Genomic DNA, 23,946 nt, shown 5'->3' with positions numbered 1-23,946 from the left:
TCGGCGGTGTCCTCGGCGGTGTCCTCCGGCGGTGTCCTCGGCGGTGTCCTCGGCGGTGTCCTCCGGCGGTGTCCTCGGCGGTGTCCTCCCCCGTCACGATGGACGTCTCAGCCCGGAGACACGAACCGGGTCCTGGACGTCTGACTCAACGTTGTCCTTAAACTAAATCAAACTCAGATGACGTCTTTTGGACCGAGCTTCACGTCGGGCTGTTTGTCCTTCAGGTCTCACCAGAACCAGGACCCTGATGAATATTGGATCTGAGGGGGGGGGGGGGGGGCATCGATGTTTGACCATTCAGCTTTTAGAATGAAACAAACCTTTTATTGTGACCAGCCTAAAGCACACCTGTGCAATAATCCTGCTGTCTAATCAGCGTCTTAAGCCACACCTGTCGGGGGGGGGGGGGGGGTTAGGGTTAGGGTTAGGGGGGTCATCTCGGCAGAGGAGAAGCGTCACCGGCACAGATTTAAACATCTGAGAGAAACAAGCCATGTTTGATTTCTGCAGGGTCACACGCTGGACGCCCCCCCCCCCCCCCCCCCTCTGCTAACAACATGTATCTGAGCTGCGTTGGCATGGAAACCAGCAACAGCAACAGGCCATCTGATTGGTGCAGCAATGTGGAGTCACCTTGACCTGCCGTGCCTGTGGCCGGGAATCAAACCGCCAACCTTTCGATCATAGGACGACCCGCTCAACCACCTGCTGCCCCCCCCACCCCCCCCCAGCAGCAGGGAGTTGGACATTCCCATCATTCCGACGGAGAAGAAGCAGCAGAGCGGATGTTTCCGGTTCCGTTTATTCCCTCGGACGGGCCGTAGGTTCTGCAAACATTCTGAACACATTCTACACGGGAAAGCAAGAACTTCTTAAATTACAACACAGGAAAATATAAATAACCGATCAGATCACCGATCTATCAATCGTCTCTGGTCCATTTGTGTAGCAGCATTAGAGCAAAACCAGCCAATGGAAACAGAGCTCCCGTTTCCCTGGCAACCTGAAGTCATCGCACCTCCCTCCAGCTCCTCCTCCTCCGTCTCAGCCAATGACAGACAGTGATGTTGCATCGTGGGAACGTATTCGGGGCTGATAAATGACGCCGAGGTGACATCACAAGTCGGCCGGCGGGTTCCGGTGAGAACGTGTGTTTGGTTCCGTCTGACTGTCAGAGATACAAGAACTAGGAAAGCAGTCGTGTGATACCTGCCGGCACAGAGGAGCACATGTCTGGCTGGGACAGTTTGGGCGGGGCGGGGCGGGGCGGGGGCCGTGCAGGCCCCAGGTGAGTCTACAGACAGCAGCGTCCCGTTTCATCAGAGGAACCACCAGGTAGACGACCGGCCGGATTCCTTTCGTGACTGAAACGCCTCTGGATAAAATGCTGAGAGAATCTTCTTCTTCTTCTTCTTCTTCATCTTCATCTTCATCTTCTTTTAAAACGCGAGTCTTTGTGATCCTCACCTGAAAACAGGATCTGGTTCAACTGCTCTCCTTTACAGACACGATGTCCTTCGTTTCTAGCCGCCTCCGCCTCCTCTCCGTCCTCCTGGTCTTTCTCTCAGCAGGGGGGCGGGGCCTGTGCACCGCGGGAGGACGCTCAGGACTCTGCAGGAGGGTCAACGTCCTCCTCCACAGGCTTCGGGAGCTTCCTCAGGATCGCCTCTGCTTCCTCGTACATCTGAGGACAAAGCGAGCGTGAGCCTGCGGACAGGCTCAGAGGCCACGCCTCCTGCAGCGGGACCTACCGGCATGAACTGCACGTCCTGGAAGAGCTCCTGGATGAAGCGCCTGGAGGTCAGGCGGAACATGCAGTGGGCCAACAGGTGGGAGACCTCGGAGTAGAGGCAGACGTCGTCGAAGGCGTACGGGAACTTCTCCTTGATCCTGCAGGACAAGGACAAATGAGTCTCTGATGGACTCACCTGGGGGACACGGAGGGGGCGGGGTTTACGTCAGGAGTCCCGTTTCATGTCCTTTGGTTCCGACAGAAGAACTGAGGTTGATGATGAGGCGCAGAACCTCCTTCCTCAGCAGAACGCGGGAGGCGGGGCCATCTTCTGATATCGCCTTGCCTCCTAAATAAACACAATCAATACTGGAGATCAACCTATAGAAGATGGTTGTTATTGATAACCCTCCAGGTGAGTGCTGATTAACACTGAATTATTGGTAATCAATAGATGAACATGTGTGTGTGGGGGGGCTGCGGCTTGTCGTGGCCTTGCCTATGACGATGTCACCAGGTGTGGGCGTGCCACAGACGGAGCCCTGTGACACGGCGGCGTCGCTGCAGCCGGACACACCTGAGAACTTGGACTGAGGCATCACCTCCAGACGATGGCCGCCCTGCCCCCCCCATGAGGGGAAGTCGACGTAGTCTGACGGAACAAAGGTCACCGGTTACCTCCTGCTCTGAGGACATGGTGTCCCCGGACCGCTGAGCGGCTCACCTGTGTGAGGTGTGTTGGTCTGCGGCTGGGCGGGGCGCCCCAGGACCACGCCCCCCACGCAGTAGAGGCAGTTCTCCTCGGCGTGGTCCTGCAGGCCCGTCTCCTCCGAGCCCACGGCGACGTTCTGGCTGTGGATGAGCTCAGAGATGCTGAACTGCTGCTTCAGCGCCGGGAGGGCGGGCCTATCACCTGCAGCAGGTGAAACCATGGTAACCACAGACACATTGCTGCTGTCGCGTTGCTCTGCAGCACGGTGGCACAGTGGTTAGCGCTGTTCAAATAAAGGAACAACGTTTCTAAATTTACCGTCTCCGTCGCCAAAGACGAAGCGTCTCCGCTCCTCCGACGGCGGGCTGACCCTCTGCTGAAAGTAGGCCGGCTCTCTGATGTGGAAAACGTGGTTGATGTCCACCGGCAGGGCGAGCCCGATGTAGTCGTCATAGCAACCGTACGAGGCGCCGGACGCCATGGAGCGGCTGGAGGAGCAGCGCTGCAGCGTGCTTTGGTTGATGGGACTGAGCAGCTCCTCTTTATCCAGAGAGGCAAAGCTCAGAGCCTTCAGGAACCTGGGGGGGGGCAGAGGGGGGGCAGAGGGGCGGGGCATGAACAGTTACTGAGCAGCAGCTACAGGAGGACGTCCCAGCGCCTCATCCTGGGACGTGCTGAGGTCCAAATGGGCTTCTGATCAACCGGATCAATCGTCCTCATTTAACGATTGAATCATTGACTGCCCTGAAGCCTCTCCTGCCTTTGATGATCAATAACCTGCGCTGTGAGGACTCTGACTTTGTGCCCTCTGCTCGTTACGCCCACTTCATGCTGAACCATCCGGGTGTCGGGTTCCATCTCCTCAGGGAAGGGGAACAACTAAAGGTGGGAACAGCCAGCGGGAAGCTGCACTTTATGCTAAGCTAAGCGGCTAGCTGAGGCGCTAGGAGCTACGTCTCCAGGAGGACGCCGCTGAGGCCCACCCACCGCGGTACGAGCGTCCTGGCCAGCCTGCGGTCCGGGTTTATAACGGCCCCCCTCCTCTCTGACAGCCTGACAGACACAGCAGAGGGTCACAGAGAACACGCCGCAGCGCGTCAAAGACAGACGGCGCCGCCCCCTCCTCACCTGCGCGGCGTGAGCCTGGAGTCCAGGCTGCCGGTCTTCATGGTGATGGTGTCGGTGAACAGCACGTCTTTGGCGGGGGACGCCAGCGCTTCGCTGTGGGACAAAGACGTGTGCATCCGCTGCTGCTGCAGCCGCTTCAGCGTAGCGTAGCCTAGCGCGTCCCGGGGGCTGGTGTACATGAAGCTGCAGTCCGACGGGGCCTTCAGGGACTGACCCCGGCGGGGGAGGGTGTGCGAGGAGCCGGGCGGGACCAGGGACACGCTGGAGGACTTTGATGTGGACACGTGGTCGGTCTGAGCCTGGGGGGCGAGGGAGGACGGGGTTTTGACGGTCTTGGCCGACACCACCGTGTTCAGACTCACGCAGTCGGAGGAGTCCGGCTCCGGGGCCCCCCCGGCCTCCCTGGAGGGGCTGGAGCTCATGGAGCTGATGCCGCTGGTTGTGGTGTCCGTGTTGAAGCTCTGGCTGCGGCTCTTAAACTGAGTCCCGCCCCCCCCCACGTTGCCCCCGCTGGAGGAGGAGCCGCCGTCTCCTCCCGCTAGACGCTCCCTGCTGGGGGGCTCTACGGCCCCGAGTCCGAGTCCCGAGCCCCCACCCCGGAGCAGCTGCTCCTCAGAGCCCCCCCTCGTCCCGACGAAGGAGGTCTCCAGGCTGACGGTGGGGCTCTTCTGCATCCTGCCGTTGAACACGGAGGTGAAGACGTCCCCCTGGTGGGGGCTGTAGACGGAGGGCTCCGTCACCGTCCTGTTCCGCCTCATGCTCCCCGTCTTCAGCTCGGTGGGGGTGCGGCAGCCCGACGGGGTCTTGGGGTCGCTGGTGGAGCGCAGCTTCTTGCTGGGGAGGGACAGGGAGTTGAGGAAGCGGGCGCGGACGAAGCGCGTCGAGGCCAGGATGGTGAAGGGGCTGCGCTCCTTGCTGGACTTGGACTGCAGGTAGAAGGGGGGCTCGTCTGCCGGGTCCAGAGCATCACACCTGTCGTCATCCAGGAGGTACATACCTGGAACGAGAGACAGTGATGAAGGACACGAGGTCCGGGGCGGGGCGGGGCAGGGCGGCGCTCCTTACCGGGCTGAGACTCGCTCTCGCTGTTGTGGCGTGAGCTGGTGGACTCCGAGTACAAGCTGAGCGTGCTCGGGACCGAGGACAGCTCGGACCTCGGCTGCGTGTCCACCTCGTCGGGCGTGACGGGCCACGGCGTCCTGCGACTGTGTCTCACCGCGTCCCACCCAAACGGCTTCAGAACCTCACAGCCCTGCCTGGTCTTAGCGATCACACCCAGCACGTACACACAGGTCCTGTGGAGGCGGGACAAGATTCGGACCGGACCCCCACAGAGGGGTGTGGTCAGAGGTCGGGGGGGGGCTACAGGAGAGCTGAAGGTTCTGGTTCTAGTGGGTTCTACTCTAAGCGTCCTTGCCACCAGGAACGGCTGCTTAGGGTCAACATTCTGAAGGTGGGAGGAGCTTACCCTCGAACCGAGAGCACCTCGCAGTGCTGGGCCAACGCCAGGATGTCAGGAATGACGTTCTCCTCCTGGAGGAGGTTCAGACCCCAGTTTGAGGAGCCGATGTTAGCCTGAGAGGGGACACAGGGAGCTCAGTGAGCACCTCTGCCTTAGCGTGCTAGCGAACGGCTAGCGAACGGCTAGCGCACGGCTAGCGAACGGCTAGCGCGCGGCATACGGACCAGGGCCCAGAGCGCCGCCTTCAGCTGTTTAATGCCCTCCCAGGTGTCCAGCATCGGGGAGCGGACCGTGTAGCTGAGGTCCGGAACCACACTCTGCAGACAGACAGACGGACAGGCAGGCGTCAGCGGACAGACGGCACCGCCGGCAGGAGAAGGGAGGAGCGTTACCTGAGCCTCCAGCAGGTGACAGCCGGTCTTGTCATGGACCAGCTGACCATAGAGGTGCACGGGCAGGTAGACGTTTGGTCTTTGTAACCTGGAGACACAAGCAGAGGCGATCAGACAGAGTCCCGGCGGCCGGGGAAAGCCCGCCCCCTCACCTTTGGTTGCTGCGTCTGACGTAGTTGTCGCCATCGACAGGCTTGCGGTAGGTGGTCAGGGCTTCGTTGAGCTGCTCCTCGATCAGATCCACGTACTTGTAGTTGTATTCCTGTAATCAGCGTGAGGGTGAATGGAATGACCTCACAGGTGTGCTACCTCCAGCCCTCACCTGGAGCTCTTCAGCGAGGTTCAGGGTCAGCAGACCCTAGACCCTAAACTCTGAGGTGTTCTTGGATGGGAGGGGCTGATGGACACACACTCTCGTCTCTACACACACACTTCACACAGTCTACCTTCTGCCACCTGTCCAGCTGCTTGCTGACGTAGCCCCTCTCGTTGAGGTAGGAGAAGCCTTTGGGAATGGACAGGAACCTGAAGAACGCAAGCAGAGGGGAATGAAGACGCGTGGGACAGCTGCTGCACGAGAAACACGGAAGCCTCAGCGCCCACCTGAGGAGCAGCAGGAGGCCCTTGTCTCCCAGGTGGGACAGAGCTGGTTTCAGCTGGACGAGTGCGTGGAGGTTGGCCTGGGAACCAGGACAGACATGATGAGTCACACAGAACGGGTGTAGTCTGGAGGGAGGAAGGAATCACTGCCACCTTGTCCTCGCAGGCCTCGTCCAGGATGTCCAGAGCCTCCGAGGACACGGTCTTGCTGTGGTCGTGGAGCTGGGTGACCAGAAGCTCCATGCCCCAGCTGCTGAAGAACTCCACGCCGGCACGAAGCAGCACCCGAAGGTGTTTGGTGGCGTATAACCTGCACGGCTGCTAGCGACAAGGAGGAGTTAGCGGCTACCTGGAGGACGAGTCCCCGGAAGGTGCAACGCCGTCTTACATCAGCAGCAGCCGTGAGGATCTTGGACAGGATGACTCTGGCCAGACCGTCTCTGCTGTAGTCCAGCGTGGACACGGAGAGTTTCAGCACAGCGTCCTGGTTCTTCACGGAGCACAGAGCCAGCAGGCTGTGAAACAGAGCAGAGCGGTTGGGACAGAACCAGCAGCCTCCGGAGACACAGTGTCCCTCGACGCCCACCACTGAAACAGGCCACACTTCTCCAGCAGCTTCACCCCCTGTGGGTGAGCAGACAGCGTCCCCAGGAACAGGAAGTAGTGTTGGCTGAGCGTGGTGAGGAGGCCGTTACTCTGCAGACAGCGCTCAGGCTTCAGCCCCGAGGACGAGGACAGCCACGACACCATGTCCCTCACCAGGTCCTCCAGGTAGCCCTGCCCGTCCTGGACACAGGGATTCAATTCAGTTTGATTTCTAGACAGGAAGTTATCTCAGGACAGGAAGTTATCTCAGGACAGGAAGTTATCTCAGGACAGGAAGTTATCTCAGGACAGGAAGTTATCTCAGGACAGGAAGTTATCTCAGGACAGGAAGTTATCTCAAGACAGGAAGTTATCTCAAGACAGGAAGTTATCTCAAGACAGGAAGTTATCTCAGGACAGGAAGTTATCTCAGGACAGGAAGTTATCTCAGGACAGGAAGTTATCTCAGGACAGGAAGTTATCTCAAGACAGGAAGTTATCTCAGGACAGGAAGTTATCTCAGGACACTTCACAGGAGTAGCAGGGACAGACAGAACCCAACGAGACCCACAAGAACAAGAACTTTGGAGACGGATGCAAGAAAAAACTTCCCTTTAACAGGCAGAAACCTTGAACAGAAGCTAAGACTCATAGTGGGAGGACATCTGTCTGACCGGCTGGGTTGAGAGAGAGAGCGAGAGAGAGAGAGAGAGAGAGAGAGAGAGGCTGCAAAACAAGATACTGACTAAAGAGCTGCTATATAAAGCTATAAATGCTAATGCTAGTGATTTGGACATCAGGGTTGAGGGACACAGGTCCAGGTTCTGCAGCACCGCAGACAGAGGTAGAGAGAGCACAAGACTACAGGGGAGAGAGAGAGATCACTCACATATATTTATAACATGAATAGCCAGATAAAGGGGGAGGAGCTCAGTGTGTCATGATGTTAAGCCACCAGTGCTGGCCTATGACAGCATATTGATCATATTGATTAGCCGGTCTGACATGATTAGAAACCGGCAAGAGAGGAAGGGGCCGTTTGTCATCTGACCTCATCTGAGTCCATGAGGAAGTCCACAAACTGACAGCCGACCACAGTGAGCTGTCTGGCCTTGGGATGGTCCAACGCCATGCCTGCATACAGCTTGCTGCTGGGCCTGTAGAAGAACAGCAGCCGCCGCACAAACCTGCAGCACCAAAGGACACAAAGACCAGGGACGTAAACGGGACACAAAGACCAGGGACGTAAACGGGACACAAAGACCAGCGGCGTTTAAAACAGGACACAAAGACCAGGGACGTAAACGGGACACAAAGACCAGCGGGACGTAAACGGGACACAAAGACCAGCGGCGTTTAAAACAGGACACAAAGACCAGGGACGTAAACGGGACACAAAGACCAGGGACGTAAACGGGACACAAAGACCAGCGGCGTTTAAAACAGGACACAAAGACCAGGGACGTAAACGGGACACAAAGACCAGCGGCGTTTAAAACAGGACACAAAGACCAGGGACGTAAACGGGACACAAAGACCAGGGACGTAAACGGGACACAAAGACCAGCGGCGTTTAAAACAGGACACAAAGACCAGGGACGTAAACGGGACACAAAGACCAGGGACGTAAACGGGACACAAAGACCAGCGGGACGTAAACGGGACACAAAGACCAGCGGGACGTAAACGGGACACAAAGACCAGCGGCGTTTAAAACAGGACACAAAGACCAGCGGGACGTAAACAGGACACAAAGACCAGCGGGACGTAAACAGGACACAAAGACCAGCGGCGTTTAAAACAGGACACATAGACCAGGGACGTAAACGGGACACAAAGACCAGCGGGACGTAAACGGGACACAAAGACCAGCGGGACGTAAACGGGACACAAAGACCAGCGGGACGTAAACAGGACGCAAAGACCAGCGGGACGTAAACGGGACACAAAGACCAGCGGCGTTTAAAACAGGACACAAAGACCAGCGGGACGTAAACAGGACACAAAGACCAGCGGGACGTAAACAGGACACAAAGATCAGGGACGTAAACAGGACACAAAGACCAGGGGCGTTTAAAACAGGACACAAAGACCAGCGGGACGTAAACAGGACACAAAGACCAGCGGGACGTAAACAGGACACAAAGACCAGGGACGTTTAAAACAGGACACAAAGACCAGGGACGTAAACGGGACACAAAGACCAGCGGGACGTAAACGGGACACAAAGACCAGCGGGACGTAAACGGGACACAAAGACCAGCGGCGTTTAAAACAGGACACAAAGACCAGCGGGACGTAAACAGGACACAAAGACCAGCGGCGTTTAAAACAGGACACATAGACCAGCGGGACGTGAACAGGACACAAAGACCAGCGGCGTTTAAAACAGGACACAAAGACCAGGGACGTAAACAGGACACAAAGACCAGCGGGACGTAAACAGGACACAAAGACCAGCGGGACGTAAACAGGACACAAAGACCAGGGACGTAAACGGGACACAAAGACCAGCGGGACGTAAACAGGACACAAAGACCAGCGGCGTTTAAAACAGGACACAAAGACCAGCGGGACGTAAACGGGACACAAAGACCAGCGGCGTTTAAAACAGGACACAAAGACCAGCGGGACGTAAACAGGACACAAAGACCAGCGGGACGTAAACAGGACACAAAGACCAGCGGGACGTAAACGGGACACAAAGACCAGCGGCGTTTAAAACAGGACACAAAGACCAGCGGGACGTAAACAGGACACAAAGACCAGCGGGACGTAAACGGGACACAAAGACCAGCGGGACGTAAACAGGACACAAAGACCAGCGGTGTTTAAAACAGGACACAAAGACCAGGGACGTAAACGGGACACAAAGACCAGCGGGACGTAAACAGGACACAAAGACCAGCGGCGTTTAAAACAGGACACAAAGACCAGCGGGACGTAAACAGGACGTTTAAAGCGGGAACCAGCCTCACCTGTGCATCTGCTCGTCTTTGTTGTTCCTGAGGTTCACGTTGGGCCACTGGAGCAGAAGGACATTTGAAAGTTAGGCTAGGAAGACCAACGAGACACCCGAGTGCCGCGTGAGGACAGGACAGCCCGACCTTCAGGACGGTGGCGATGAGCAACCAGTTCCACTCCAGGTTGTGCTTGTGGTTGAGAATGTGACTGTCCCTCAGGTTCATCATCAGGGCCTCCTCTGTGTCCTGAACGACACACACACACACACCAGCGGCCATTTTACATCCGCCTGTCAGGTTGACCTCTGCAGGTTGACCTCTGCAGGTTGACCTCTGCAGGTTGACCTCTGAATGTAACTCAGCAGCTGGAGAAGCTTAACTTCTGATCTGATCGAGGTTTCCTGGAACTAGAACAGTGACCCGGCTGCTCCCCCCAGGGGGGCGGGGCTGACCTTGATGACGTAGATGTCCCTGTGGGCCCGGGAGTGAGACTCTCGGCGGTTGTGGGACGCCACAGACTTGCGGATGATGTGGTCCAGGTAGAGACTGTGTGGGTTCAAGCCGTTCTTCTTCTTCTCGTGGAATCGCTTCAGATTGTTGACTGCTGCACTTGCCCGACTAGAATAACAGCACACAGGTTGGGGGCCTTTGGGTTTGCCCGTGGGCGGCGGCGTGCGGCGTGCGGCGTGCGGCGTGCGGCGTGCGGCGTGCGGCGTGTCGGGCGGTACTCACAGTCGTTTCTGCTGCGGGATGTCGAATGAGGCTGCCATGTTGATGAGGGTGGGGAGGCAGTGCAGGTGGTGACTGTGAGAATGAGGAAGGATGCCGTTTGCCTGAGGGAGGAGCATGAACAACCAACATCATCCACAGACAGGTGCCACACCTGATCACCCACCTACAGACTAGGGCGGGGACGGTGTCCCTCACCGAGGAACCGCTGCATGCCGGCCAGGACATAATAACACCTAATCCTCCCGCACAGAGTCCTTTTGCTGCTCTTCCGATTTGCTGGGACCCGTAGAGACCCGTAGAGACCCGTAGAGACCCGTACAGACCCGTACAGACCCGTAGAGACCCGTAGAGACCCGTACAGACCCGTACAGACCCGTAGAGACCCGTAGAGACCCGTACAGACCCGTACAGACCCGTACAGACCCGTAGAGACCCGTAGAACCCATAGAGACCCGTAGAGACCCGTACAGACCCGTAGAACCCATAGAGACCCGTAGAACCCATAGAGACCCGTACAGACCCGTAGAGACCCGTAGAGACCCGTACAGACCCGTAGAGACCCGTAGAACCCATAGAGACCCGTAGAGACCCGTACAGACCCGTAGAACCCATAGAGACCCGTAGAACCCATAGAGACCCGTAGAACCCGTAGAGACCCGTAACCCGTACAGACCCGTACAGACCCGTAGAACCCATAGAGACCCGTAGAGACCCGTACAGACCCGTAGAACCCATAGAGACCCGTAGAGACCCGTAGAGACCCGTACAGACCCGTAGAACCCATAGAGACCCGTAGAGACCCGTAGAACCCATAGAGACCCGTAGAGACCCGTAGAACCCATAGAGACCCGTAGAGACCCGTAGAACCCATAGAGACCCGTAGAGACCCGTAGAGACTCGTAGAGACTCGTAGAGACCCGTAGAGACCCGTAGAGACTCGTAGAGACCCATAGAGACCCGTAGAACCCATAGAGACCCGTAGAACCCATAGAGACCCGTACAGACCCGTACAGACCCGTAGAGACCAGTAGAGACCCGTAGAGACCAGCAGAGACCCGTAGAGACTCGTAGAGACCCGTAGAGACTCGTAGAGACCCATAGAGACCCGTAGAACCCATAAAGACCCGTAGAACCCATAGAGACCCATAGAGACCCGTAGAGACCCGTAGAGACCAGTAGAGACCCGTAGAGACCAGCAGAGACCCGTAGAGACCAGCAGAGACCAGCAGCCTCTCTATGGACCGTAGCTGGACTAACATAGATGGACTGTATGCAACGAGCACTGCGCTAACTGGAGCCAGGGTTCCACCGGTTTACTAAACTGGCTTCAGCCAGAATCCTGCTGGAACCTACTGGGTTCTTTTCAGACTTTATAAATGTACCATGTGAAGAAGTTCTCCCAAGAGGATGGTGGCTCGAACCGCAAGCTGGTCATCAGCACTAGTCACAACCTCAACCAGACCCTACATGAAGAAGAGGAGGATGAAGACCAGCGTTCACTGCATAGAACATTCAGACACGACCAGAACCTTCGTTCCACAGCTCACCTCCAACAGGCCGCTGGCGATGAAGGCAGACAGAACGAAGGCCAGGTAGTTGTCCATCAGATCAGGTCTAAAGAAGCCAACAAGAGTCCCCTTAGAAAACGTGTCGACACTGAGCTGCCAGGTGGTCGATGACATCATCTCACCTGGACCGGGCCCGGTGGGGAAGCATGACTTTGGCCTCAGCAGCAACAAACCCGTCAGATAGTCTCCAGGTGTCCTGGAACCTGCCGGGGTCTGAGGACCAGCATTAGCGTAAAACGATGCGTCGGGACTACTGGACTGAACAGGAAGTAACACAACACTGACAGGAAGTCGAACACAAGAGACATTTTACTCACCAACACTGAGAAGAGCTTCTGTAAAGTCTTCAGTTACAATAGGAAGAGGCAGCCGGAATATCTCATAGAGCACCTCCAGCAAGCCTTTCTGCAGGGGGAATAATGCTGGGGCTCAGTGGTACAGCACACCTGAACAGGTAGCAGCAACACCTGGAAAGTGTCAGGGTTACGGTGCCCCGGGTTCTCCAGGGTAGCTCTGCCGTTGCCCAACAACCGCAGCATCCTGGGCAGAACCTCAACAGCGTGGAGAAGCATCTACTGTGGGTTCTAGCTGCAACCGGCCTGGGCCGGCACCAGTCCCGGGTCAGGGGAGCTGCATTAGAGCTACTGGGACAGGCAAGACAAAGACTGGGGAGGCGGAGCTTCCATACTCACTCTAACTTCCATATTTGGTATGCAGAGTAAGCCGACTAAAGACTGGATTCCAGAATTCCCAGCCTTGCATAGGTTGATAATCCCTGAGAAGGAAAGAGAGCATGAATAAAGCTGCCGACAGAACAGGCGCTGGTTCCCTCGAGTTCTCACCAGACCAGGAGCGAAAGGCCGCCACGATGGCCATCCTACTGGACAGGAAGCGGGACTCCCTGTCCTCCCTGAGAACGGGGACGACATTTAAAACCTGATCCACAAACAGCATCAGTGTGAGACGGTCAACCGCGTAGATCTGGTGTAGCACATAAACAACGATCCTGATTGGCTGTTCATCCTCAGGCTGCCGCACTGGGGTCAAAGGTCGAGTCACTAAAACCCACCCCCCCACACACACTCACTTGAGCTGCCCTTCCGCCGTGTCTGCGTTGTGCCGATAGTGGAAGTCTGTGAACGGGGCGAGGATTTGCTGCAAAGACGACAGACAAAGGACGGATGAGGACAGACGGCAGCCCCCAGCCCGGCCCCCCCAGCCCGGCCCCCCCAGCGTGACCCGGTGCGTACCTCGAGCTCCACGTCCACGCGCACGTACTGGCGGGTGCGTGGGTGGTTGAGCAGATGGAGGACGGTGGTGATCAGAGCTTCGTTGATTCGGCTCAGCTGGCAGTCGATCACACTCTTCAGGATGGTGCTGAGCCCCCCCCGCCGGGCCACCACCTCCGGGTTCTTCAGAGCTACAACGTACACACAGTAATACTACATTATACCGCACAATAATAAACATAAACAAAACATTACAAAGGCAAATAAGGGCTCATATAAAAAGCCTCCCCTCAAGTTCAGGTTAACTAAACAAAATCAATCAATATATATATAAAACAAAAAAAGGAGGATAAATAAAAGCTAAAAGGAAAAGATACACGGAAAAACCCAGCAAACAAGAAGTAAAATAAATACAAAATCAAAAACAAAAGAAACAACAAGAACAAAGATCATACAAACTATAAATTAATTTCAGAATACTATACATGCCTGGACAGAATATACTTCACCAAATTAGACTTAAACATTGTGTACGTAGATAATAGTTTTAACAACTTGTCTAAGGAGTTCCAAAGTTGGGGAGGGACCACGGAATTTGATAAAGAATTTATGACTCGATGTACGACAAAGCGGTAAAATAAAATGTTTCTGACCTCTTACTGAATACGAGTGGATATCAGACAAAGAATTTGTGAAAAGTGCCTGGAATATCTTGTTTATAGTGAATAAATTTAAACATAAACAGACCTGTTTCAAACATATTAATAGAAAAAATAGACAAAAGTTTAAATTTGTTAAATAAAGGAGCAGATGGTGCTTGATTGTTAGAGTTTGTAATCATTCTCAAGAATCTTTTCTGAATTAAGAGTATCTGATTAAGGTGATGAATACGAAGCGGCCCAAACTGCTACAGTAAGTCAAATAAGGATCAATTAAACCGGAGTGATTATCTTCTGATAATACCATAGGACTTCATCATGTTTTACATACATACCTAATATGGTTTCCCCAGGACAATCTATCATCAACTAAAATACCAAGACATTTTGTACAAGAGACTTTGATTTCAATATTGTTAATTAGCAGCTTTGTGTCCAGCTTAGGAAGGCTTTTATTTCTGTGGGTATACGTACTGCTATTTTGTTGGGTATACTGCAACCTACTACATTATACTACACCGTGTGCACAATTATGAGGCGAGCGAATATTCTGACTACAGTATATCTTTATTTTTTGTATACAGGTATTGTATAAACCTCAATGCCCAGTGGAATGAAGCCTATCAGGTGTATTTATGTAATGAGGGAGGGAGTGGCCTAAAGAGATCAATACTCCATCAAGGTGTGGCCCAATGAAGAGATCTAACTGACTGAAGAGCAAAACGGTAAAAGGTCTTCCAGAGTGAGTTATTGGGGCGTGATCACAGAACCATCAAATATTTGATCACAAAAACAATAGATGCAAATTAACGGCCAAAGATTTGAGAGGAATCAAACGCAAAGCTAGCAGGAACCCGTGATGTCATGATCCAGAACCGCTCTCTACCTGAGCCTGCTCAGAGACATGGCCCAGGTAAGCAAGGCTGAAACTGGACCACCTCCTCACTGGACTGGTGAGGTGATGGTTGACGGATCAGCCAGGTGGAGGTGTGCTGCTGGACCTCATCATGCAGTGGTGCAGGTAAAGGACTGCGTGCTAGCAACCACCGTGACGTGTGTGGGGCCCCCGCCTCACCCGACTGAACAAACGTCGATCCACAGATCAACTTACGGAACTATTCAAGAGACGGTTGGGAAAAAGTTCCATTTTCATTTAGTGGCAGAATAATTCTCCTAAAAAGAGCCAAAAGCGTACTTTTACCTTCTGAGATATTCCGGTTTGAGGTTTATTAACATTTCACACAGCGTATATTCTATATTATTAGCTGCCAGTGTATATTAATACACGATACTATATACGTAGCCTCGCTGGTGCAGTAGACAGTCGTCTGCATAGAGGACAGGTCTCCTACCTGGGCTCCTGATCTACCCTCTACCTGTCAGGAACGCTTCTGCGTTGTGTATCTTGCTCACCGAGCTCACACACGATGGCGATGGCGGCTCGGACCATGCGGTCTCTCTCCTGGAGGCCGTCGGTTCCCACGGCGATGAGGGAGTTCGCTATTGAGGAGGGGAGCAGCATCGCGTTGACAGTGATCATCTACAGGAGGGACAGGTGAGTCACAGAATCAAACAGGGTTGTGTCAGTGACGCGGGTCCAGAGCAACGTTCTGGGCTCACAGACAGAGCTGGAGGTCCAAAGCAACGTCCAAAGCAACGTTCTGGGCTCACACACGGAGCTGGAGGTCCAGAGCAACGTTCTGGGCTCACACACGGAGCTGGAGGTCCAGAGCAACGTTCTGGGCTCACAGACAGAGCTGGAGGTCCAAAGCAACGTCCAAAGCAACGTTCTGGGCTCACACACGGAGCTGGAGGTCCAGAGCAACGTTCTGGGCTCACAGACAGAGCTGGAGGTCCAAAGCAACGTTCTGGGCTCACACACAGAGCTGGAGGTCCAAAGCAACGTTCTGGGCTCACACACAGAGCTGGAGGTCCAAAGCAACGTTCTGGGCTCACACACAGAGCTGGAGGTCCAAAGCAACGTTCTGGGCTCACACACAGAGCTGGAGGTCCAGAGCAACGTTCTGGGCTCACACACGGAGCTGGAGGTCCAGAGCAACGTTCTGGGCTCACACACAGAGCTGGAGGTCCAGAGCAACGTTCTGGGCTCACACACAGAGCTGGAGGTCCAAAGCAACGTTCTGGGCTCACACACAGAGCTGGAGGTCCAAAGCAACGTTCTGGGCTCACACACAGAGCTGGAGGTCCAGAGCAACGTTCTGGGCTCACACACGGAGCTGGAGGTCCAGAGCAACGTTCTGGGCTCACACACAGAGCTGGAGGTCCAGAGCAACGTTCTGGGCTCACACACAGAGCTGGAGGTCCAAAGCAACGTTCTGGGCTCACACACAGAGCTTACCTTTCGGACCAGCCTCAGAGCCTGAGTCCTCTCCCCCTCGTTACTCTGCTGGATGTCGATGCATCTAAACAAGCAGAAAAACATTGTGTCAGAAAAGTGATGCCAGCAGGAGGGGGAACACCTGGAAGGCCTTTCTTTGACTAAACAGGTCAATGAGGTCAATCTCACCTGGCCACCAAATAATCCACCTGGAGTTTCAGGACTTTCTGCAGCACGACGGCGTCTCGGATGAGGTAGCGGAGCGACCGCAGCCCCGCAGCCCGCACCTCCTTGGCCTCATTCAGCAGAGCCAGTCGCAGACTGGGGATGAGAGTCACTGGATCAGTCCAGATTCACCATGGACACGCCTTCCTGCCCCCCCCCCATCACCGTTTCATCTGTCTTCACTCCACCGCATTAATAACAAGCCAGCACGCTGAGCAGGAGGAACACGGCCAGTACCAAACTCACCAAATGATGATTTCTTCGTACGTGAACCCAAAATGTTCCTCCCGGTGGCTAACACTGCATAGCAGCTGAAACACAGACAACAGCGTATGAGCTGCTGCCATGGCAACGCAACGTGCTTTCAGCATCAACATCACATTCCAGGACACACAAGTCCAACATGTTGTGTTACAACGTTCCTGAGGAGACGACCGAGGTACGGAGGTAACCCTAACCCCCCCAGGGCGTCCAGACACACGTCAGCCTGCAGGGTTCACTGCAGACTGCTGGGTGGGCGGGCCAGCCAAATCGAAATGGGCGGGTCACCGGTCCATCACGGGCCAGCCAAATCTAAAACCACCATTTCCATGAGTTTATCCCAACTCTGCACTGAAGGCCATCTTCATCTTCTTCCCCCTCATCAGAAAATGTGTTCAGGCCAATTCTTCTCTCAGTGTTCCCCCCCTCCTGAATACGACGACTCCCCTTTATCTGTGCTCCAGAACATCTGAATGCAATCTAGTTACCCTCGCCGAAGGGGAGGCGAGGGTATTGCAATTGTGTGCGTTTGTTTGTCTGTTTGTTTGTCTGTTTGTCTGTCCGAGCGCATAACTCAAAAACTAGTAACCCAATCGACTTGAGATTTTTACACAAGCAAGGTTCTGTCCGTGGCTCGGTCCTCCCCGAGAATGGCGTTGATCCGGATCGTGATCCAGATTCTAGAATTATTTTTACATCTGGAATTGTGCCTGTGCTGTAAACTGCCACTTTAAGAGGGAGGGACACGAATGGCATGATGGGAAAAAGAGTCCAGAAGGAGTCTTGTAGTACGTTCCGGAGCAGCAAGCTAGAGCAGGTTTGGCCCCTCTGATCCGGAAGCCCTGTTTACTGTCTCACAAGATCCAATAGTCTATTGGAGGCGGAGTCTGCAGTCTCTGATTGTCTTTCTAGTTCTAGTTGCCTTCAGAGACGCAAATCTGGAACTTCTTGATCATTCATCCATCAGAACAGAAAAGCTTTGAGCTTTAAAAACAGAAATGAATCTTTGCTTTGATGCACATTCGGCCAGAGTGCGGGGGGGGGGGGGGGGGGTCTACAGATGGCTGAACGGCGAGTCATGCTAGCACCCACTGCTCTAACATGGTCTACTCTACACGCTTACCTTGATCAGGTTGTTCAGGTGGCCCAGCTTCCGCATGTTACTGACTCCATGCGGTTTGGCCACATTTTGAAGGATCTCACGGAAGTTTTCTGAAGATTCTGCAGAAGACGGTAAAGAAAGTAGAATTTAGCCAAGACGAGCGTCACGTAATATCAGCGGACGAAGCGTGACCGACGTGTTGCAGGAAGGAAGTTAGCTTAGCGTAGAAGTGTACAGTCAAAACAAGTAAAAGCAGGACCTGAGCGGGGAAGCGCGGCTCAGACAAACGTCGAGCAGCAACCAGCGGCCCCGGAGAACCTTCAGTTTGAACCTTGAACTCAGAATCTAAACGCATCGGAACTGTTCAACCGATGGACTCGTTTTACTGGACCAAAGTCCACGCTGGAGGATCTGAGCAGCGCGTCAGAGAGGGAGACGTCCTGGGTCACCGGTTCAAGTCCCAGCCCAGACAACATAAAGAATGTGTGCTGGTGGCTGGAGAGGGGCCAGTTTTACCCTCAGAGCATCATCTTTCTACAATACTGCCCCCTAAGGGTGGAACGGTTTGACTCCTGCCCTCAAAACATGCACCTCTTTGGCCTCCTTCAAAACGGCCCTAAAAATACACCTTTCAGGGGGACAGAAACGGAGATAGTCATCACGACTCTCTCCGGATCAAACCCCCCCCCCCCCCCTTTTTGTCCACCTACGTTGCACATATTAATTGCCCTATTAATTTATTGTAATTTATGTAATTTATTGTCATTCATTGTCATTTTGCATCAGTGGTGTAATTTATTTTAGATTAATTGTTAGTTTGCATCGGCGGTGTAAAATCATTTTATTTTTATTTTTATAATGTTACGTTGCATCAATTGAGTTATTGAATATTGGTTTTATTTTTATTTGTATTGTTAAACTTGTATTGTCAATTGTGGATGATTTATGTACGAAGGACTTTCAACGGAAACAAGACCGCAAGAAATGCTCCTCTGAGACAGGATGTTTGACTGTACTTGTACTGTAGTACATGCTATTGTGTGACTGTACTTGTACTGTAATACATGCTACTGTTTGACTGTACTTGTACTGTAATACATGCTACTGTTTGACTGTACTTGTACTGTAACACATGCTACTGTGTGACTGTAATACATGCTACTGTGTGACTGTACTTGTACTGTAATACATGCTACAGTTTACTGTAATACATGCTACTGTGTGACTGTACTTGTACTGTAATACATGCTACTGTGTGACTGTACTTGTACTGTAATACATGCTACTGTTAGACTGTACTTGTACTGTAATACATGCTACTGTTTGACTGTACTTGTACTGTAATACATGCTACTGTTTGACTGTACTTGTACTGTAACACATGCTACTGTGTGACTGTAATACATGCTACTGTGTGACTGTACTTGTACTGTAATACATGCTACAGTTTACTGTAATACATGCTACTGTGTGACTGTACTTGTACTGTAATACATGCTACTGTGTGACTGTACTTGTACTGTAATACATGCTACTGTTAGACTGTACTTGTACTGTAATACATGCTACTGTTAGACTGTAATTGTACTGTAATACATGCTACTGTGTGACTCTACTTGTACTCTAACATTCTATCTAATAAATATATTCATTCATTCAGCACTGCCGAGGTGCCCTTGAGCAAGGCATCGCTCCGGGTGCACCGATCATGGCGGCGCCTTCACGCTATGCTCATGCTCTGGGGCCCCTATGCATATACATGCATGATGTGTGTGTGTGTGTGTGTGTGTCTCGTTGTTTGCAGGGCAACAATGACAATAAAAACTCATGTTTCAGCGACGGAGCAGAACCCTAAAACTAACACACACTGACCTACTGCACTAACACTAACACACACTGACCTACTGCACTAACACTAACACACACTGACCTACTGCACTAACACTAACACACACTGACCTACTGCACTAACACTAACACACACTGACCTACTGCACTAACACACACTGACCTACTGCACTAACACTAACACACACTGACCTACTGCACTAACACTAACACACACTGACCTACTGCACTAACACACACTGACCTACTGCACTAACACTAACACACACTGACCTACTGCACTAACACTAACACACACTGACCTACTGCACTAACACTAACACACACTGACCTACTGCACTAACACTAACACACACTGACCTACTGCACTAACACTAACACACACTGACCTACTGCACTAACACTAACACACACTGACCTACTGCACTAACACTAACACACACTGACCTACTGCACTAACACAAACACACACTGACCTACTGCACTAACACACACTGACCTACTGCACTAACACTAACACACACTAACCTACTGCACTAACACTAACACACACTAACCTACTGCACTAACACTAACACACACTAACCTACTGCACTAACACTAACACACACTGACCTACTGCACTAACACTAACACACACTGACCTACTGCACTAACACTAACACACACTGACCTACTGCACTAACACTAACACACACTAACCTACTGCACTAACACACACTAACCTACTGCACTAACACTAACACACACTAACCTACTGCACTAACACTAACACACACTAACCTACTGCACTAACACTAACACACACTGACCTACTGCACTAACACTAACACACACTGACCTACTGCACTAACACTAACACACACTAACCTACTGCACTAACACTAACACACACTAACCTACTGCACTAACACTAACACACACTAACCTACTGCACTAACACTAACACACACTGACCTACTGCACTAACACTAACACACACTGACCTACTGCACTAACACTAACACACACTGACCTACTGCACTAACACTAACACACACTGACCTACTGCACTAACACTAACACACACTGACCTACTGCACTAACACACACTAACCTACTGCACTAACACTAACACACACTAACCTACTGCACTAACACACACTAACCTACTGCACTAACACACACTAACCTACTGCACTAACACACACTAACCTACTGCACTAACACTAACACACACTGACCTACTGCACTAACACTAACACACACTGACCTACTGCACTAACACTAACACACACTAACCTACTGCACTAACACACACTAAACTACTGCACTAACACTAACACACACTGACCTACTGCACTAACACTAACACACACTGACCTACTGCACTAACACACACTGACCTACTGCACTAACACTAACACACACTGACCTACTGCATTAACACTAACACACACTGACCTACTGCACTAACACTAACACACACTGACCTACTGCATTAACACTAACACACACTGACCTACTGCACTAACACTAACACACACTGACCTACTGCACTAACACACACTAACCTACTGCACTAACACTAACACACACTAACCTACTGCACTAACACTAACACACACTGACCTACTGCACTAACACTAACACACACTGACCTACTGCACTAACACTAACACACACTAACCTACTGCACTAACACTAACACACACTGACCTACTGCACTAACACTAACACACACTGACCCACTGCACTAACACTAACACACACTGACCTACTGCACTAACACTAACACACACTAACCTACTGCACTAACACACACTAACCTACTGCACTAACACACACTGACCTACTGCACTAACACACACTGACCTACTGCACTAACACTAACACACACTAACCTACTGCACTAACACTAACACACACTGACCTACTGCACTAACACACACTGACCTACTGCACTAACACACACTGACCTACTGCACTAACACACACTGACCTACTGCACTAACACTAACACACACTGACCTACTGCACTAACACTAACACACACTGACCTACTGCACTAACACTAACACACACTAACCTACTGCACTAACACTAACACACACTAACCTACTGCACTAACACACACTAACCTACTGCACTAACACACACTGACCTACTGCACTAACACACACTGACCTACTGCACTAACACTAACACACACTGACCTACTGCACTAACACTAACACACACTGACCTACTGCACTAACACTAACACACACTGACCTACTGCACTAACACTAACACACACTAACCTACTGCACTAACACTAACACACACTGACCTACTGCACTAACACTAACACACACTGACCTACTGCACTAACACTAACACACACTGACCTACTGCACTAACACTAACACACACTGACCTACTGCACTAACACTAACACACACTGACCTACTGCACTAACACTAACACACACTGACCTACTGCACTAACACTAACACACACTGACCTACTGCACTAACACTAACACACACTGACCTACTGCACTAACACACACTGACCTACTGCACTAACACACACTGACCTACTGCACTAACACTAACACACACTAACCTACTGCACTAACACTAACACACACTGACCTACTGCACTAACACTAACACACACTGACCTACTGCACTAACACTAACACACACTGACCTACTGCACTAACACTAACACACACTGACCTACTGCACTAACACTAACACACACTGACCTACTGCACTAACACTAACACACACTGACCTACTGCACTAACACTAACACACACTGACCTACTGCACTAACACTAACACACACTGACCTACTGCACTAACACTAACCCTAGCCGGACGGTTTTTGAGTCCAAAGACGGAACCGCTGGAGTCGGTCTGGACGGACCGGGCATCAGGGTGATCCTGAAAGCCTCCCTGCGCCCCCGGAGCTAGCGGCTTGGAGCCGGGTGCCTCGTCCAGGCGGTGCTGACCAGGGCAGGACTCCAGCACTCGAAGCCGGCTGGACTAATAACAGACGGTCCCTCACAACAACAGAGCGTCGTCATGGCTGGTTAGCCGTGGCAGCTAGCTAACGCTAACCCAGCTAGTTAGTTAGTTATCAACAAATCACCCGCAATGTTATTAGGCGAAACAGAACGGTAAAAGTGACCAAATAACAAGTGTAGCGTCACGACCAGCGCGCCGGCGGCCGGATGGTCCCTCCACGGGGCCAGAGGTCGCAGAAGGCGATGCGATGAAGCCGCTGCTTACCTCTGCTCAGGTCCAGCGGGACGTTCTCCTCCCCGCTGTCGTTCCGCCCTGTCAGAAACACACACCGCGGGCATGATGAAGGCTCACCGCAGGGTCATCCACGCAGGAAACCCACGGCCTCCAGAATCCTGCGTTACTGACACCAACCCGCGAGTTTTCAGCCTTACCTCGCATCCGAAGACTCCGGATAGGACGGCCGCGGAAGCTGGCCGCCATGTTTCCAGGAACATACACAACACCGGAAACTTCGCAGATTCTCGCGAGAAAACAGACAACAGAGTTTGTCGCGAGATAGCCACGGCAGACCTGAGATCAGATGGATTTCCTGCATTCCTCTGTAACGTCGCCAGGGACTCGGCACACACCTGACCTGGCGACAGCATGATGATCGAGGAAGCAGCTATTAATAGATCAATAAACAAAATACGCTTCTTCTTCTTCTTCTATTTATTTATAGCGTTTTCGTAGAAATGCATTCACAACATTACACCTTAAACACACTTTCAATGACTCAAATTGTTCATAGGTGTGACTGGGCGTGATTTTTTGTCTTTCGTGTGGCCCTGCAATGTGCTGGCGACGCGACCAGGGTGTACCCCACCACCATAGCCAGCTGGAATAGGCTCCGGCCTCAGCTGGGACCTGCACGGGAGAGAGCAGCCGAGAGAATGAATGAATAAATTAAGCTAAAAGCCTGATGAAATATATTCCTCCTGCCATGTTTGTGCCACGCTCGGGTCTAGCGGGAGGTTGTTTCATTGATATCGACCCTAATAACAAGCTGTTTGATGCAGATATGATTTAAAGGCTCCTCGGATCAAACAGGAAGGGCTGGGACCATCTTGTAATGATTATGATAAATAAATAAAAAGGTGGGGGCAGACACAAATAAGAATTTAATTATTCTATCTACTCCTTTCGAATCATGGAGATGTTGAAAGTATTGTTAAGATGTCTTCATAACTTCCGGTTTCAGCTCGGCTAAGGCCGTTGCTAGCTAGTTTACCGAGGCTGCCTGCTAGCTTAGCCGTCGGTCGGGCAGCAACGGTAAACACGAACGCTGACGTCAGCAAGCCTTTAACCGTGTAACAGTGACGTAGCTCGACTCGTTTCCTCTGGACACACAACACGAGACCGGAAATGCTGA

The 23,946-nt window shown here is 52.4% G+C and overlaps 1 protein-coding gene across 1 annotated transcript; it reads right to left on the bottom strand.

Annotated features, from left to right (window-relative positions):
• Positions 1-795: 795 nt before the first annotated feature.
• LOC137892991 (rapamycin-insensitive companion of mTOR-like) lies at positions 796-23,030 on the bottom strand. Its single transcript, XM_068738415.1, has 38 exons — positions 22,967-23,030; positions 22,800-22,847; positions 17,710-17,807; positions 16,572-16,636; positions 16,290-16,421; positions 16,122-16,185; positions 15,176-15,302; positions 13,125-13,294; positions 12,962-13,029; positions 12,717-12,784; positions 12,567-12,649; positions 12,192-12,279; positions 11,997-12,087; positions 11,854-11,920; positions 11,689-11,769; positions 10,307-10,407; positions 10,027-10,192; positions 9,719-9,820; positions 9,590-9,636; positions 7,663-7,798; positions 6,613-6,812; positions 6,415-6,541; positions 6,180-6,344; positions 6,030-6,106; positions 5,873-5,951; positions 5,579-5,688; positions 5,427-5,514; positions 5,259-5,351; positions 5,041-5,147; positions 4,638-4,867; positions 4,168-4,569; positions 3,573-4,134; positions 2,763-3,022; positions 2,457-2,645; positions 2,232-2,384; positions 1,958-2,081; positions 1,752-1,890; positions 796-1,684 (listed from the first exon to the last, which is right to left on the bottom strand). The coding sequence occupies exons 1-38, from the start codon at positions 23,013-23,015 to the stop codon at positions 1,604-1,606; spliced, it is 5,037 nt and encodes a 1,678-aa protein (XP_068594516.1). The 5' UTR covers positions 23,016-23,030; the 3' UTR covers positions 796-1,603.
• Between the last annotated feature and the right edge of the window lie 916 nt (positions 23,031-23,946).

Source organism: Brachionichthys hirsutus, chromosome 4 (genome assembly GCF_040956055.1).
Source record: "Brachionichthys hirsutus isolate HB-005 chromosome 4, CSIRO-AGI_Bhir_v1, whole genome shotgun sequence".
In the NCBI taxonomy this organism is placed as follows: Eukaryota; Metazoa; Chordata; class Actinopteri; order Lophiiformes; family Brachionichthyidae; genus Brachionichthys; species Brachionichthys hirsutus.
This window is presented reverse-complemented; position numbering and strand designations above follow the sequence as displayed.